Source organism: Bombus terrestris, chromosome 16 (genome assembly GCF_910591885.1).
Source record: "Bombus terrestris chromosome 16, iyBomTerr1.2, whole genome shotgun sequence".
In the NCBI taxonomy this organism is placed as follows: domain Eukaryota; kingdom Metazoa; phylum Arthropoda; class Insecta; order Hymenoptera; family Apidae; genus Bombus; species Bombus terrestris.
In genome coordinates, this window is record NC_063284.1 from 6588838 (window position 1) to 6602593 (window position 13756).

General features: G+C 30.0%; 1 protein-coding gene across 6 annotated transcripts; it reads left to right on the forward strand.

Annotated features, from left to right (window-relative positions):
- Positions 1-3: 3 nt before the first annotated feature.
- LOC100642664 (UTP--glucose-1-phosphate uridylyltransferase) lies at positions 4-13652 on the forward strand. 6 transcript variants are annotated; one of them, XM_012317795.3, is made up of 11 exons: positions 4-140; positions 11040-11294; positions 11370-11578; positions 11726-11908; positions 12024-12229; positions 12316-12391; positions 12486-12632; positions 12707-12845; positions 12910-13047; positions 13131-13297; positions 13382-13652. In XM_012317795.3, the coding sequence occupies exons 2-11, from the start codon at positions 11231-11233 to the stop codon at positions 13592-13594; spliced, it is 1542 nt and encodes a 513-aa protein (XP_012173185.1). In that variant the 5' UTR covers positions 4-140; positions 11040-11230; the 3' UTR covers positions 13595-13652. The 6 variants fall into 6 exon arrangements, with proteins under 6 accessions (XP_012173185.1, XP_003401794.1, XP_012173182.1 ...); XM_012317792.3 differs by lacking the exon at positions 4-140 and adding an exon at positions 4009-4926 and having other exon boundaries at positions 11022-11294; XM_012317791.3 differs by lacking the exon at positions 4-140 and adding an exon at positions 4009-4926.
- The last annotated feature ends 104 nt before the right edge of the window (positions 13653-13756 follow it).

Below are 13756 nucleotides of genomic sequence, written 5' to 3' on the forward strand. Positions count from 1 at the left end.
CTAAACACGGTGGCCGAGATCCAAAGCGGAGACTTTATCTTTTGGTAACCTTTGCAAGATTACTGAAGACGAGTACTAGGAAACAGCTTCTGCGTGGACTAAAGAGGTTAATAACGATGCTACAAGTAGATGACAGAAAGGTAAAAAATCTATTCGTTTCCTTCCCCCCCTCCATTTTTATCCTGAAACATTGATTCACTATAAATATTCGTAGTTTTATATTGTAGAATATTTATTTAAAATTTAATGTCAATTTATAACATACTCATATGTTTCGTTACCTATTAAATGTTTTCAAATTGTCAAATAATAATCGATGCATTTTTTGGTAACGTCTTAATTTTGTATATATACAGAAATCTTACCCTTTTCACACGTTGAGGTTATGTGTATTTTTTCTGCGATCATTATGACTTATTATTTATTTCATATGATCAATTATTTTGCTTTTTGTTTATGCGTGATTTTAATCGGATTATATAATTTAAAACATGTCGAACACATGATATCTTTGAATAACTTTCCTTGTCATTATGTTATGGATGGTAAAATAAAAATAGATATGTGAATATGAAACGTCAAGATCACAAATATAAATGCAAATTATAGACGTTTTGTATAATATATAGGTGTATATTATTTCAAGAACAGAAGGTTATCTGTAGGCCGTAGCTGTCATAAGAGTACTGTAACGAAGTCTAAAAGTCATAGTAACGAATTAAGCAAACATTGCTTATTATTAATTTCAATGGTATAAGGATATATAGTATAACAATTATTTATTATTACTACACTGCGGATTTTTATGCGAATTCATATCTTTTAGAATATTAAAATTGCAGTGTACTAATTTGATACTATATATTTAAAGATTTATTTTGATTTTACTTCGTATATTTATTTTACAATAAATATTTCAAAAATCGTATGAAAACAATTATTACATTGAAATATTATGGTCAGATTTATTCATTCATTCATTCATGTTGCCAAGCAATTTGTAAAATAAAAATTTCGTTTGCTTATTATGTTAATATTAAAATATTTGTTTCATCTCACAAAAGTACATGGCACACTATGATAGGAAGTATGACAATATGATAAGAAAGTAATATTTTTAGAAAATTTAGAAAATTTCTTTAACATTGGCTATTTTTAATTGCGCGGAGCTTTGTCCTTTTTTATGATCATACTCTTCCAACCCACATGCCTAGAAACTCGTTTATCCGAACAAATGGGAGAATGGAGCAGTTCGGATAACCGAACAGTTCCTATAATAGACGTTTACACGCGTGTATAGTATTCATTATAAGAATAAGTCTTTTATGTATTACGAAATTACACTCAATCGTAGTTCGGGTAATAGAGACTCACAAATAAACAATTATCGACGTGAGAAGATGATGAAACATTAAACAATTATATTAAAAAAGTAAACACAAGGAAGAACATAATATGAAATATAAATTCCATAATATAATTATAATAAATCGGAAGTAAGAAATTTATTTCAGAGAATGTTGTATAAAAACAGATTTTGGTTCGTTTCAACTATTATATAGAAAATATTGTAATATTCGATATTAAATGTACGATATTAAAATTGGTTTCATTTAGAAAACACGTGTTTTTAATATTGCTCTCAATTATTGGAGTAGTGAGACTATTTGTCAGTTTTCCTACGTATAAAACACCTCATCTCGACTACGGCCAAACATTAATATATATTCTTCCTTATAAGACATTTATTACGCAAGATAGTGTGAGATAGTTCGCGGTTACGTTTCATTTGACTGCAGAAGATGCGAGGCTTACTTTTACGAGGCTTACTTACGATAAGTATATCGTATATAAAATTTCGCCTGTTATTTTATATGCATATAAATTGTAAGGAAATGCATCAAAACAATTTTGTTTGTCTGCAAATAATTTATTTATTATGAAAGTTAGTTATTATTCATCAAATTCTTTTAAATATTGGCTGAGTCGCATCAACTTTGGTTATTAGCAACTTATTAACTTATCATGACAATTATGCGTTAAATTCATTTATTATAAGAATTATTCATACATTATTTATTAAAATTATTATTCCTAAAATTTCAATATTATCGTTCTTTTCGTGTTATCAATTATTACATATGTATATTTTTTCTGAGGCCACGACTTACAATTACTAGAAGGTAGGGGCGAGTCAATGACTCGTACTCGTGACACACTACCTTCAGATAATCTTACTGAAGGATTGTCGAGTCAATTCGAGTAGTTTTTTTCCAAAAGAATAACAGATAGATTCGCGTATATTTCCGAGTATACATTTCCGATATTTTTCAATCCTAAACACTGATAACCTTCTGATTCCCTTACTGTGATTAATTCTTTTTTACAAAGTTTCGTTTCAAACCGACGGAAGATTCACGAGTCAAGATTTATCTCGTTGAATGATAACCTTCAGGGTGGCTACAAGCGGGTGGATTGAACGGCCAACTGGCGAGAAATTTTAGTAAGTCACTTTGTGTAAATGCAAATTTGGTTGACTAGCTTAATCGACTGTCGGTTAAAGGTCCAATGGCAACTAAAATTGCGTGTGCGAGCGCAAATTTTAGTTGTGTAGTTGTTAGTAAAACGTAGTTGTGTTCAATATCGATCACTGAATCCAACTTGATAAATTTTCTGGTCTAACTCTAGAGTTCTTTACCTGATACCCTTTGTTAGTCAACCACTTAGTCGACAGTCGATTAAGCTACTCGACTAAATTTGCATTTACACAAAGCGACTTACTAAAATTTCTCACCAGTCGACTAAATTAGTATTCGAGTTTTAATATTTTAACTAGTACTAGTGTAAAAGGCGTAAAGTTTATACTAATTAAAAATTTAATATGTTGGAAATATAATATATAGTTCCAATAAAAATAACGTGATGCAACAAGCATGCAATTGAAAGAATTACTAATTCCTCGTGTATATTATATAATACACGAGTATAAAAAATCAAATTGCTCCATTACTTGGCAATTTTCGTGCGTATACTTGTGCAATATTTTACATGCGTACTGTATTTGTCATATCTATTATATTAACTTAGATATGCCTACTATCCTATTAAAAAGATGATTGAAAAGTAATCTTATTATGTTTCGCAATTGTTCAGATATCATCCAATATTTTTCACGACGAGTAGCCATTTTTTAAAAGTCGACTAACAACAATAGCATCGCTTTGGAAATATCGCAAAAAAATTCCACATATCTGGATTAAATTGCGTCCATAGAACGAAATAGAATGCAAAAAGTAAAGCAAAGTTCAAATCTATATCGTCATTGAGAACGATCAAATTATTCCATTGCTCATTAAAATCGTGGCGCTTACGTCGTCAACCATTACGCGTATTTTCCTATTTGCTATCATTTGCACTTTCGCAGTACATATGTGTAAATCGTGAAAGAACTTTGAATGGTGTTTTATTGGGATAAGGAGCATAGACACGCGGCTAGATAAGAAATTCTAGTCTTATGATACTATTACTCGACCTCGTCAGCGATCACAAATCACTTGATATCGAGTCGATTATACTGCCACAGTTGCAAAGTCACGTTGATTGGTCCAATTATGATAAAATTCATGGCCAGAGGACAACTCGATAACAGTTTCAAAAACCATGTCTTTGGTCGTCGCGCATGTAGTGGCTTACTTACGAAGGAAAACTTTGATATCGTACGTGTTATATAAAACATTTTGATATTGTATTAGCATTGTAACGAGGCACGACTGTTACAATTGTATTGTCTGAATTTAAAACCAATTTGAAAACGTATAGAGAAGTCGCAAGATATTTTTTACAAACATACAGTAAAAGAGAAAATTCGTACAGTTAGAATATAGAAATAAAAGAAAAACCTTCTCTTCAATGCATTTTTAAATATATGTAAATATACATAACTATATATTATACACAAACACCTACATATATTGTAAATAAGATAAAAATTAATTATAAGTATACATAAAAGTTAGTCATATTATTTGGTAAGTCATAACAAGACAAGATTCACGTCATGGTAATATAATATTTTGTCGAGACAAAATTCGTATAGTAGTACTAATCAATACCCATGTTGTAAATAATATTTTATAGGCTTCCCTCTTTAACAGATAACTACTCATAATGAAATGGGAATAGATAGTAGTAACGATAAGTATTTCCTATTGTTTGTCACGATGGAATGTTACCATACACGAATTTTATTTCATTATACCAAACAGTGTAATTAATGTTTGTTTGTATATGTTTATGTATCACCATAAGCGTTCGTAGGTATATATGTAATATACAGTTTCATAAATTTAGATATATTTAATAATATGGAAAATATTGCTCTCTTTATTTCTACATCTCCGCCATATTATTTTTATATATCATTAATACTTTTCCTTCCTATTGTTCAGTATACTAAAACAGTTTAGTTTCACGGTTTAATCTTAAAACGCCAAGCCTTAAATCAATGGTTGTCATTGATTAATTCTGTAATTTACAACCTGGCTATATCTCGGCTGTATCGTTTAATAAATGCTTACAACCTGCCTATAACGCGATTCACTTGTTAAAAATGAAATCCGAAGCCATAGGAAACGTGCTTCCTATCGAGATACGACGATTTATACCGCGATGACAACACGTCGACGCTCCTCGAAGATACATTGACTCGGGCGCTCGTGTCGCGTTCAGTCAGGTTTTGTTCGTTCGAGGATCGGAAAGCTCAGTCCGCATGCGTCACACGTCTCCCTGACGAGAATTTAAACAATTGTTCGCACGTTTTTCTGCACGAGTGGAAAATTGACGCGCGCGCAAACGCTCTCGCTCTTCTCATTGAGCTTTGAGAGAGATATACAGATATATTATATGTGAATGGTATACTTGTTGAATGTAAGTGATCGTGTACCCAGAGAAAGGAAATAGAGGGTGTTGTTTTCCATGGTTTTGCTAGGATTTTGGGATTTCTCTTCAAAATCAGTGATAACGATTTACCAGTTCATCGCTCGTTACAAAACGCGACTATACCATATACAAATACGACAAAGTTAATCATAATACCGAATGCAAGAACGTTGTCAGAGTATTTACGCGAGTTTTGCACAAAACGTACGAATAAATTCGTACGTTCTTTTCTTCGTACCTGTTGGAAATTTCGATTTCATGGTTTTGAAATAGTCGTTATGACTTTTGCGAGTCAATGCTGACTGTGTTAACAGAACTTGTATTCTGTTGGAAACCTGTATGTAACACGATCTTTATTTTTATCTCGAGAATCACATTTTTCTAACTAGTACGTTTGTTCAAATATTACATAGATATTAAGTAGATAATAAAGTTGTTTACTATATATCTCTATTTTATCTAAAAGTATTATTAACTGTTTATTAATTTGTATAAATAGCTAGTTTATTTATATTTTGAAAAATAATTTTCGTTGAAGATTTACAAAAATTCCTTTTATTAGCCTATATTTAAGTAGTATGAAAATTACTGTCTTCTTATAACCGTTTCCTGAATTATCGTGATTTTATATAACTAAAAACAACCTTTTCGGATGATTTTAAATATTTGTCCAGCTTTTCCTTTTTAAGCCTTTTATCTAATAATTAAATTTATAACAATATCCCTATTATAACAATTAAACTTAAAAAAAAAGAAAAGAAGAAGAAAAATAAAAATATCATAGATAGTTTTATAGAAATATTACTAGGTCTAGAAAATATCTAATTTGGTAATTCCTATTTAATCAGTTGAATATACAGTGATGTTCATTTAGTAATTTTCTCAAAACTTACTTTCGACACTGACATCATTCTTGTATTCAACATACACAATTCGTTCCACTTATCTACTGTATTGCATCACACAAACAAATCGTTATGTCTACTACGTTCAATGAAATATAAGTCGCGTTTTACGTCCGCCCGATCTTTTATGTATTTTGTATTTATTTTCTGTATTTATGTTTTGTGCATAATACAAGTTGGTAAATTTAAATACATATAAACTTTCCATTCATTTTCATGCAACTTCTAAAATTCTCTATTATCTGTTTAAAGGGTAGTTTTTTTGTATTGCTTGTAGAAAAATACATTGTCACACTCGGTAGATAACAATAATTAAACGAATCAATCATCGAAAATGACAATTCAAGCCGCGATTAGATTGAGTGCAATTGTTGTTTATAAATGCTTTGTCATATGCACAATGTTATCTAAGATCTAGCAATTGCATGTTAACACAATACGATTAAAATATGTTCGCTATGTTACATCATGAGTGTTGGCATCTCGAGTTTGCTTTAAAGCAGTGTTATTAAAAGGGATCAACAGAAATGCACTTGTCACGGGTATTATGTTAGAGATAATTCCTAATGCATGTCATGATCCCCCTTTTTGCCCCCTATCATCTTTGCATATAATTTCAGAATGTTCTACACGAATGGGAATTAATATTATTTACTACTTTTTTTATGTCTCATAATCTACGAGTACGTAATGAACAGGCTGCAGATAGTTATGCAATTTTCTATTTTTATGAACATTATTAATGGAATGAAATGTAAAAAGAAATTTGTTTCATATACTATATACAATAATAGGTGCTTTACTCTGGATATCATAATATTATGTATCCTTATGTATCCTTGTATGTTTAAAAAAATACATAAAAGATCCGGAGATTATTAATTATAGATTTATGATTTATTAATATTTTCATTCATTTCATTAACGGATTCATTACATTATATATATATGTGTGTATATATATATATATATATATAACATTTATATATTATATATATAAACTTTTAAAGATTTCTGAAACTATAAGCACAAATTATATATTATTTTTTAAATTGTAAGTAATTGCAAAGGAAATAGGAATATAGAAAGTAAGATAATGCAGTTAAAATGATTAAAGTGAATTAATTAAATAAAATGCAATTTTTCATACAACAAGATAACATCCTTTCATAAATAACGTTTTGTTTAAAGTTTTCTTTTCAAAGAAATTGTAGAAGATAATGTATCGTCTCAGCAATGTCACAATCATTCCTTTAAATACTTAAATAGTCCTTTGTTACGAACAGGAAATAATCACCCGTTTTCATGTTTTTTATCTATCTCAGAAATAAAAATTATGAAGGAGGAATAAATGCAAAGACCAATTCATATATTCGCTACGATCGAATAATATTCGTTATCGTTCGTTAAACGAACTTCTCGTTTCTTCCTCGTAATACGATATTACCTCGTAAGTTAGTAGGCGATAAATTTGAATAGAAAAAGCTAAAAAAATATTAAAATTATTAATTTAATTGTGTAACGATTCGACACAATCGTGAAGAATCTATTCATACGAAGAAACATGAAAGTATCTCATTTCCATAAAAAGTAAAGTCGACTTGCGGTTTTTAAGTGACATTATGTATCTTTCTTTTCACGTGTCTCTTTGAATTGATTATTCGTACAATTCAAGAGCGTGAAAAGGAATATATACGTTGCTATTTAAAAATCTTAAGGCGAATTTCGTTTTCTATGGATAAACGTACTTTCAAAAGCTCCTTTTACACTAATAGATTAAAAGAACTATTTCAAGAATTTTTTATTTACTTTTGGAACCTAAAAAATACTTGTTAAAAATTGCTACGTAACAAATATGTACGACGTAAACTCTTACTATAAGATGTCATAAAGAATTTTTCTCGCTTCTGTACCGATTATTTAAATATTGATTATATAGATATGTATTTCGCAACTTAGCTTGAATATTACGTTTAAAAATGCTTCTTCTATCCATAAAATAAAATTCTATAAATAATTCAAAAATACAAGAGGTCGAAGATTCATAAAAATTGTCTATTATCACATTTGTTACTGTATTAATCATCATTGTTTATTGGTATAATTTATCACGGGTGTTTAATGTTGAAGATAGAGTGACAGAAGATACTAATAAATAACAAAATTGACTTCTCACAATTTGATGTTCTAACGTAATTTTTATATTTATCTACAATTACTTTCAAGCTTCACATTATACTTGATTATTATTACATTATACTTGGCATATTTGATTAGAGAGCAACCGTTTACATACTTTGAGGGTTCAGCATGAATAATCCAAATACCATGTAATTCATCCAGATTATATTTCATTCCTTGAATTTTAATGTCGTTAGTCAAAATTTATTAGACTGAATGTTCGAATTAAAAAAGAATAATATTTTACACAATATAAAAAGCTGATAATCGCATTGAACTTTTAACACTTTAATCTTTTCTTTATATTTTTTTTGTTTGACGATTGACGATGAATCGACGAATACTTATCTAATGAATTTTATCGGCTGACTTTTAAGGTTCTTTAAACAATGAATGTGACTAATACCATTATCTTACTTCTGTCCATTTCACTCACAGAAAATATCTGATTCTAATATCATTTATTACTTAGCTTAACTAGTCCGATAAGTATTCGATTTTAATTGCTAAAACGATGTATTTTTCTACAATTATACAGAGACAATTAAAAACAAAATATAATAATTATGTTTAAAAGGCATGTTTATCTCAAGTTAGATAGAAAAGAAAATTATGTGTTTACGTAAAACAAGAACTCGTTAAATTCAACTGAAATCTCGTCTTAGGATCTGACGATAATCTTTTTGAAATTAGTCTTTCCTTAGAACAAGGACAATATTCACGTAGTTTAAAGTGACAGCCTCGGGTGATTTTTGCATATCGATAATGATTTTGATAAAAGCAGCTTAACATAATATCAATGTGCACTGTACGCAGTTATATGTTGATTTTATCAAGAAATTAGTATTTATAAAATTCATTTATTCATTTGTAAATGTATTTCTTCATGTGGAAAATTACTTACGATAATTTTATTTATAGCTTTGTCCTTGCAATTAATAATTACACACTGCGACAAAACCACGAGACATACACAAAAATTGAGAAAAATTATATTTAACTCAGGAATTCCCACTCAGGAATCTTCTTCTTTCATTCGTAATACTATTGTTTACTTTACAATATAGAAGCATATCTACTGTTCAGTTCTACGAAATACCGAAGGCTGTCATTCCCAGAATTTGGATATTCAACATGAATATGTTTTCTTTGCGACAAAATTATAAGGCGGAAAGTAATGAGTTATTCGTGTAATTTTCACTTTAGTAATTAGTTTTGTGTTATTGGATGTGTTATATATGAAAAATGCTAGTCCTTATGTTAAATATACAGTAAGATGCCTCGTGGAAGCAAATTAATGAGTAGCTTTTAAAAGGAAAAGTTTTCATTGGTAAAAGTACCGCGCATATTAAAATAGCCGCCTTACTTTACGTAACTATCTAAGGGATACGAAAAGGTATTCGAAAAAGCGTGCGGGTAGACGCCGAAAAGCTTACTTACAATTACTCGAGAAAGACGTGCCGTTTCAACCAGTTAGCTGTTTTTGACAAGTATACTCGTCATGAAGAAATAGCAATATTTTGTGTTATGATGGACTCCGTTTGTAATAAAATTAAGAAATAAATCAGTCATTTCATTACAACTTAATTCTATATTATAGTAACCACACATACTCTGTGTTTGACGAGTATACTCGCTTACTTTTCGCGACACACTTTGGGTACACACTTCTCAAAGAGCTTCGCAACAACTAACTTGTTAAGGGTGACACTGAATTCAGCTTTCATAACATGACAAATTGCAACAGAAGACGTAGTCAATACAAGTATAAGGAATGTACAATGAATAATTAAAGGAGTAAGCCACTTGAACCGGCTAAAACTTCCGAAGACACCACTACCAAAAATACGGTTTGATTTCGCGGAGAGAAAAGTAAAACAGAACATGGAGGGAAGTAATATTTTCAAACGAACGCTTTAATTTAGTATGGTTCTAATGGCCTTCATTATTTTTTATGACTTCAGAAAGGAGATACTCATTAAACAGAAAAGACAAATGGGTGGGGAGGGTGTTACAGCGTAGGCAACCATAGATTACGCTGGTAAAAGCAATATCAAGTTTGTTTCCGATGAAGTGAAGAGTAAACTCTATATGTTTAAACAATCCAAATACTGTTAATTAAATATGCTTATGAAATGGCTACACAAAATTTTATTTCTCGATACGATAATTTATGCAAAGTACGTTAAAAATTTTCTGGAAACAAAAAATATCAAATATTATTATGGTTCCTGAAATCTCTGGATCTGAACATTGTTAAAAACTGCTAGTTTTTTGCGCGACAAGTTTATGCGCGTGACAGACAATTCAGTACTATAAAAGAGTTAAACAACTGTATTTTAAATGAAAAGGAATCATTGGATCAAAATGTTATACACAAATTTCATGAATTATTACTAAAGAGAATAATCGAAATGATAAGAAACAAAGGTGATAGTACACATTACATATTAATGGGTAAATACAAATTATTTTTCATGAATTATTCCTATTTATTTTATAAAAAAACTTCTCGTCTCATAGTTTTGTCGCATTGTCATTCATTGAAAAATCTGCAACTGTAAATAATCTCTATTTAAACTGAAATTGTTACAAATATTTTGGTCAGGATACATATATCTGTTTACTGAAATAACTCGATTCTACTTTAACAATTCTATAAGATTATGTTTTTATATAGTAATATTCACCAAAATCATAGCTGTCTTGTAGTTTTGCCGCAGATGTACCAATACAATCACGATAGTCGTGTCTCATTACAATACTAATGAAATTTAAAAATGTTTCGTACACAATACGTTCATAGAAGGTTTCATCCAATTCATAGTACATTCACAGAAGATTTCTATGGAGTTCATACCACTGTACATATCTAAAACTTGTTTCATTTATCAAATATCAATTCATTTTCCCAAAAAGAAACTACGATCGAGAAACAAAATAATCATTGACGGTGTCACCAAGAATGCATAAACAGAAATATATTCAAACTATTAGGATCTTTGTTTGATTAAGGATCGTTTAACGGGAACCAGGAAAATAGTATCTTCTTTCTCCATAAGGCTGCCTAACGAGTTGCTCCTTCTTAACAAGTTCTTTCGGTAACAATCTCAAATAAATCTAAACAAAAATAACATTCTAAAAAAAAGGGACAATAAATAAAAAAAAAAAACGGGAAAGAAAATATAAGGAACCGTCCATACGTCATGCACGATCTTACGAAATTGGATGGTGGCGACGACAGGCCCAACGTATTTTTCAAGAGACAAGGTATTTATCGCTCTGTTTTTCAAATATCCTGGTGAATAAATCTGCAGGCACGCGGTCATCAACGCAGTCCCTCAGATACACAGGCATTCCGCGAAAGAACTAAGAGGGATGCCCTGAACGAACTCCAACATGAATTAGAGAAGCTCGAAGAAAGCGCAACAGGGGAGGTCAAGGAGGAGTTCCATCGACAGTTCGACGGCTTCACTCACCTCTTCAAACGGTTCCTCCAGGAGGAAGGACCTTCGCTAGAATGGGATCGTATACAGAAGCTGCCCGACGATGCGGTAAATAATAATTTTTAACTTAAAATTGCAAATGTAATTGAATATAGCGAATTACCCCGTCATTTTGTAACATTTTTCCTTGAAAAAGATATTGAAATGCCAAGATAAGTTTAATTATAATTAGAAAAAATTTAATTATATTTTTAGATAAGAGATTACAATTCCTTGCCAACTCCGGAAGGAGAAGAAATGAAGGCACTTTTAAGCAAGTTAATCGTTATAAAATTGAATGGTGGCTTAGGAACTAGTATGGGATGCCATGGTCCTAAATCTGTAATAGCAGTACGTAATGGGCTTACGTTCCTAGATCTGACTGTACAACAGATTGAGGTAATTATAGTATTATAAAATATATATGATTTAAAGTTATATGGAAATGTTTAGAGAAAAGGAAATTTATCTTATTATTTATTATTTCTTATATATATATTTTCTTTTTTTGCAGTATTTGAACAGAACTTACAATGCAAATGTCCCGCTTATTTTGATGAATTCCTTCAATACGGATGATGATACACAACGAATTATTAGAAAATATAAAGGAATAGATGTTGATATTCATACGTTTAATCAAAGTTGTTATCCTCGTATAAACAGAGATTCTTTACTTCCGACTGCAAAACACTGTGATGTTAATGATGACATTGAAGCGTAAGATTAATATCAAATAATTTGTTGACACTTATTTATTAAATACACATATTTATTCATATATGGATACTTATACTCATTAATAGGTGGTATCCTCCTGGTCATGGAGACTTCTATGAAAGTTTCAGAAATTCAGGTTTATTAAAAAAATTTATAAAAGAGGTATATATGTATACATTATGATTTTTTAAATTAAGAATTATGTAACGCGCGTACAATATTATTTATATTTAACAAATATTTTCTCTCAATACAGGGGCGTGAATATTGTTTCATTTCTAATATTGATAATCTAGGTGCTACCGTAGATTTCAAAATTTTGAAATTACTGTTAGACAAACGTGAAGCTTCGCCTCTTGAATTCGTTATGGAAGTTACTGATAAAACTCGAGCTGATGTTAAGGTAATATAATCTTTTCTTATAAATTGAAATGTTAAAATATTTTAAAACAAGCATACTTTTATATGTCTGTACAGGGTGGCACACTAATCAAATATGAGGATAAGCTACGTCTACTTGAAATTGCTCAGGTTCCAAAGGACCACGTAGATGATTTCAAATCTATAAAAACATTCAAGTTTTTCAATACAAATAATTTATGGATAAAACTCAGCGGTACTTATTTCTCTCTTCCAATTATACAATTCATAAATGTAATATTTATTTCTTATCTTGTTAGCTATTGAAAGGGTACTTGAGAAGAATTCCTTGAATATGGAGATTATTGTAAATAATAAGACCTTCTCGAATGGTTTAAATATTATTCAATTAGAAACAGCTGTTGGAGCTGCTATGAAATCATTTGAAGGGAGTATTGGTAAGAGGAAACCAAGATTGTATGTTCTGCATGATCTTTTAAATTTTCTTGTTGGATGTACATATATATAAATCTGTAAATAGGTATAAATGTTCCACGCAGTAGATTCTTACCAGTGAAGAAGACTTCAGATTTAATGCTTGTTATGAGCAATTTGTATATTCTTCGCAATGGTTCATTAGTAATGAGTCCTCAACGAATGTTTCCTACAACACCTCTTATAAAATTGGGCGATAATCATTTTTCAAAGGTTACTGTTTCATTTCTATAATTATACATTATAGATATTTGAGAGCTAGAATATTTTGTAATTAATGTAAAATTTTCCACATAGGTTAAAGAATTCCTTACTAGATTTCCAGCTATACCAGATTTGTTGGAATTAGACCACCTTACAGTATCAGGTGATGTTACTTTTGGAAAAGGTGTAACTCTAAAAGGAACTGTTATAATTATTGCAAACCATGGAGAACGCATCGACCTTCCAGCAGGCACAATTTTAGAAAATAAGATAGTTTCTGGAAATTTGCGTATTTTGAATCACTAAATAATATATAAAAAGAAAGTTTATCTGTTGCATAATATAAAAATCAAGAAAAAATGCATATAGTGTACATTTATTTAATATTACAGATGACGTATGTAAAAAATTTATAAATTGAAAATAAATAGATATTTCAAAACTAGCAATTAAGAATATAGAGTAAAA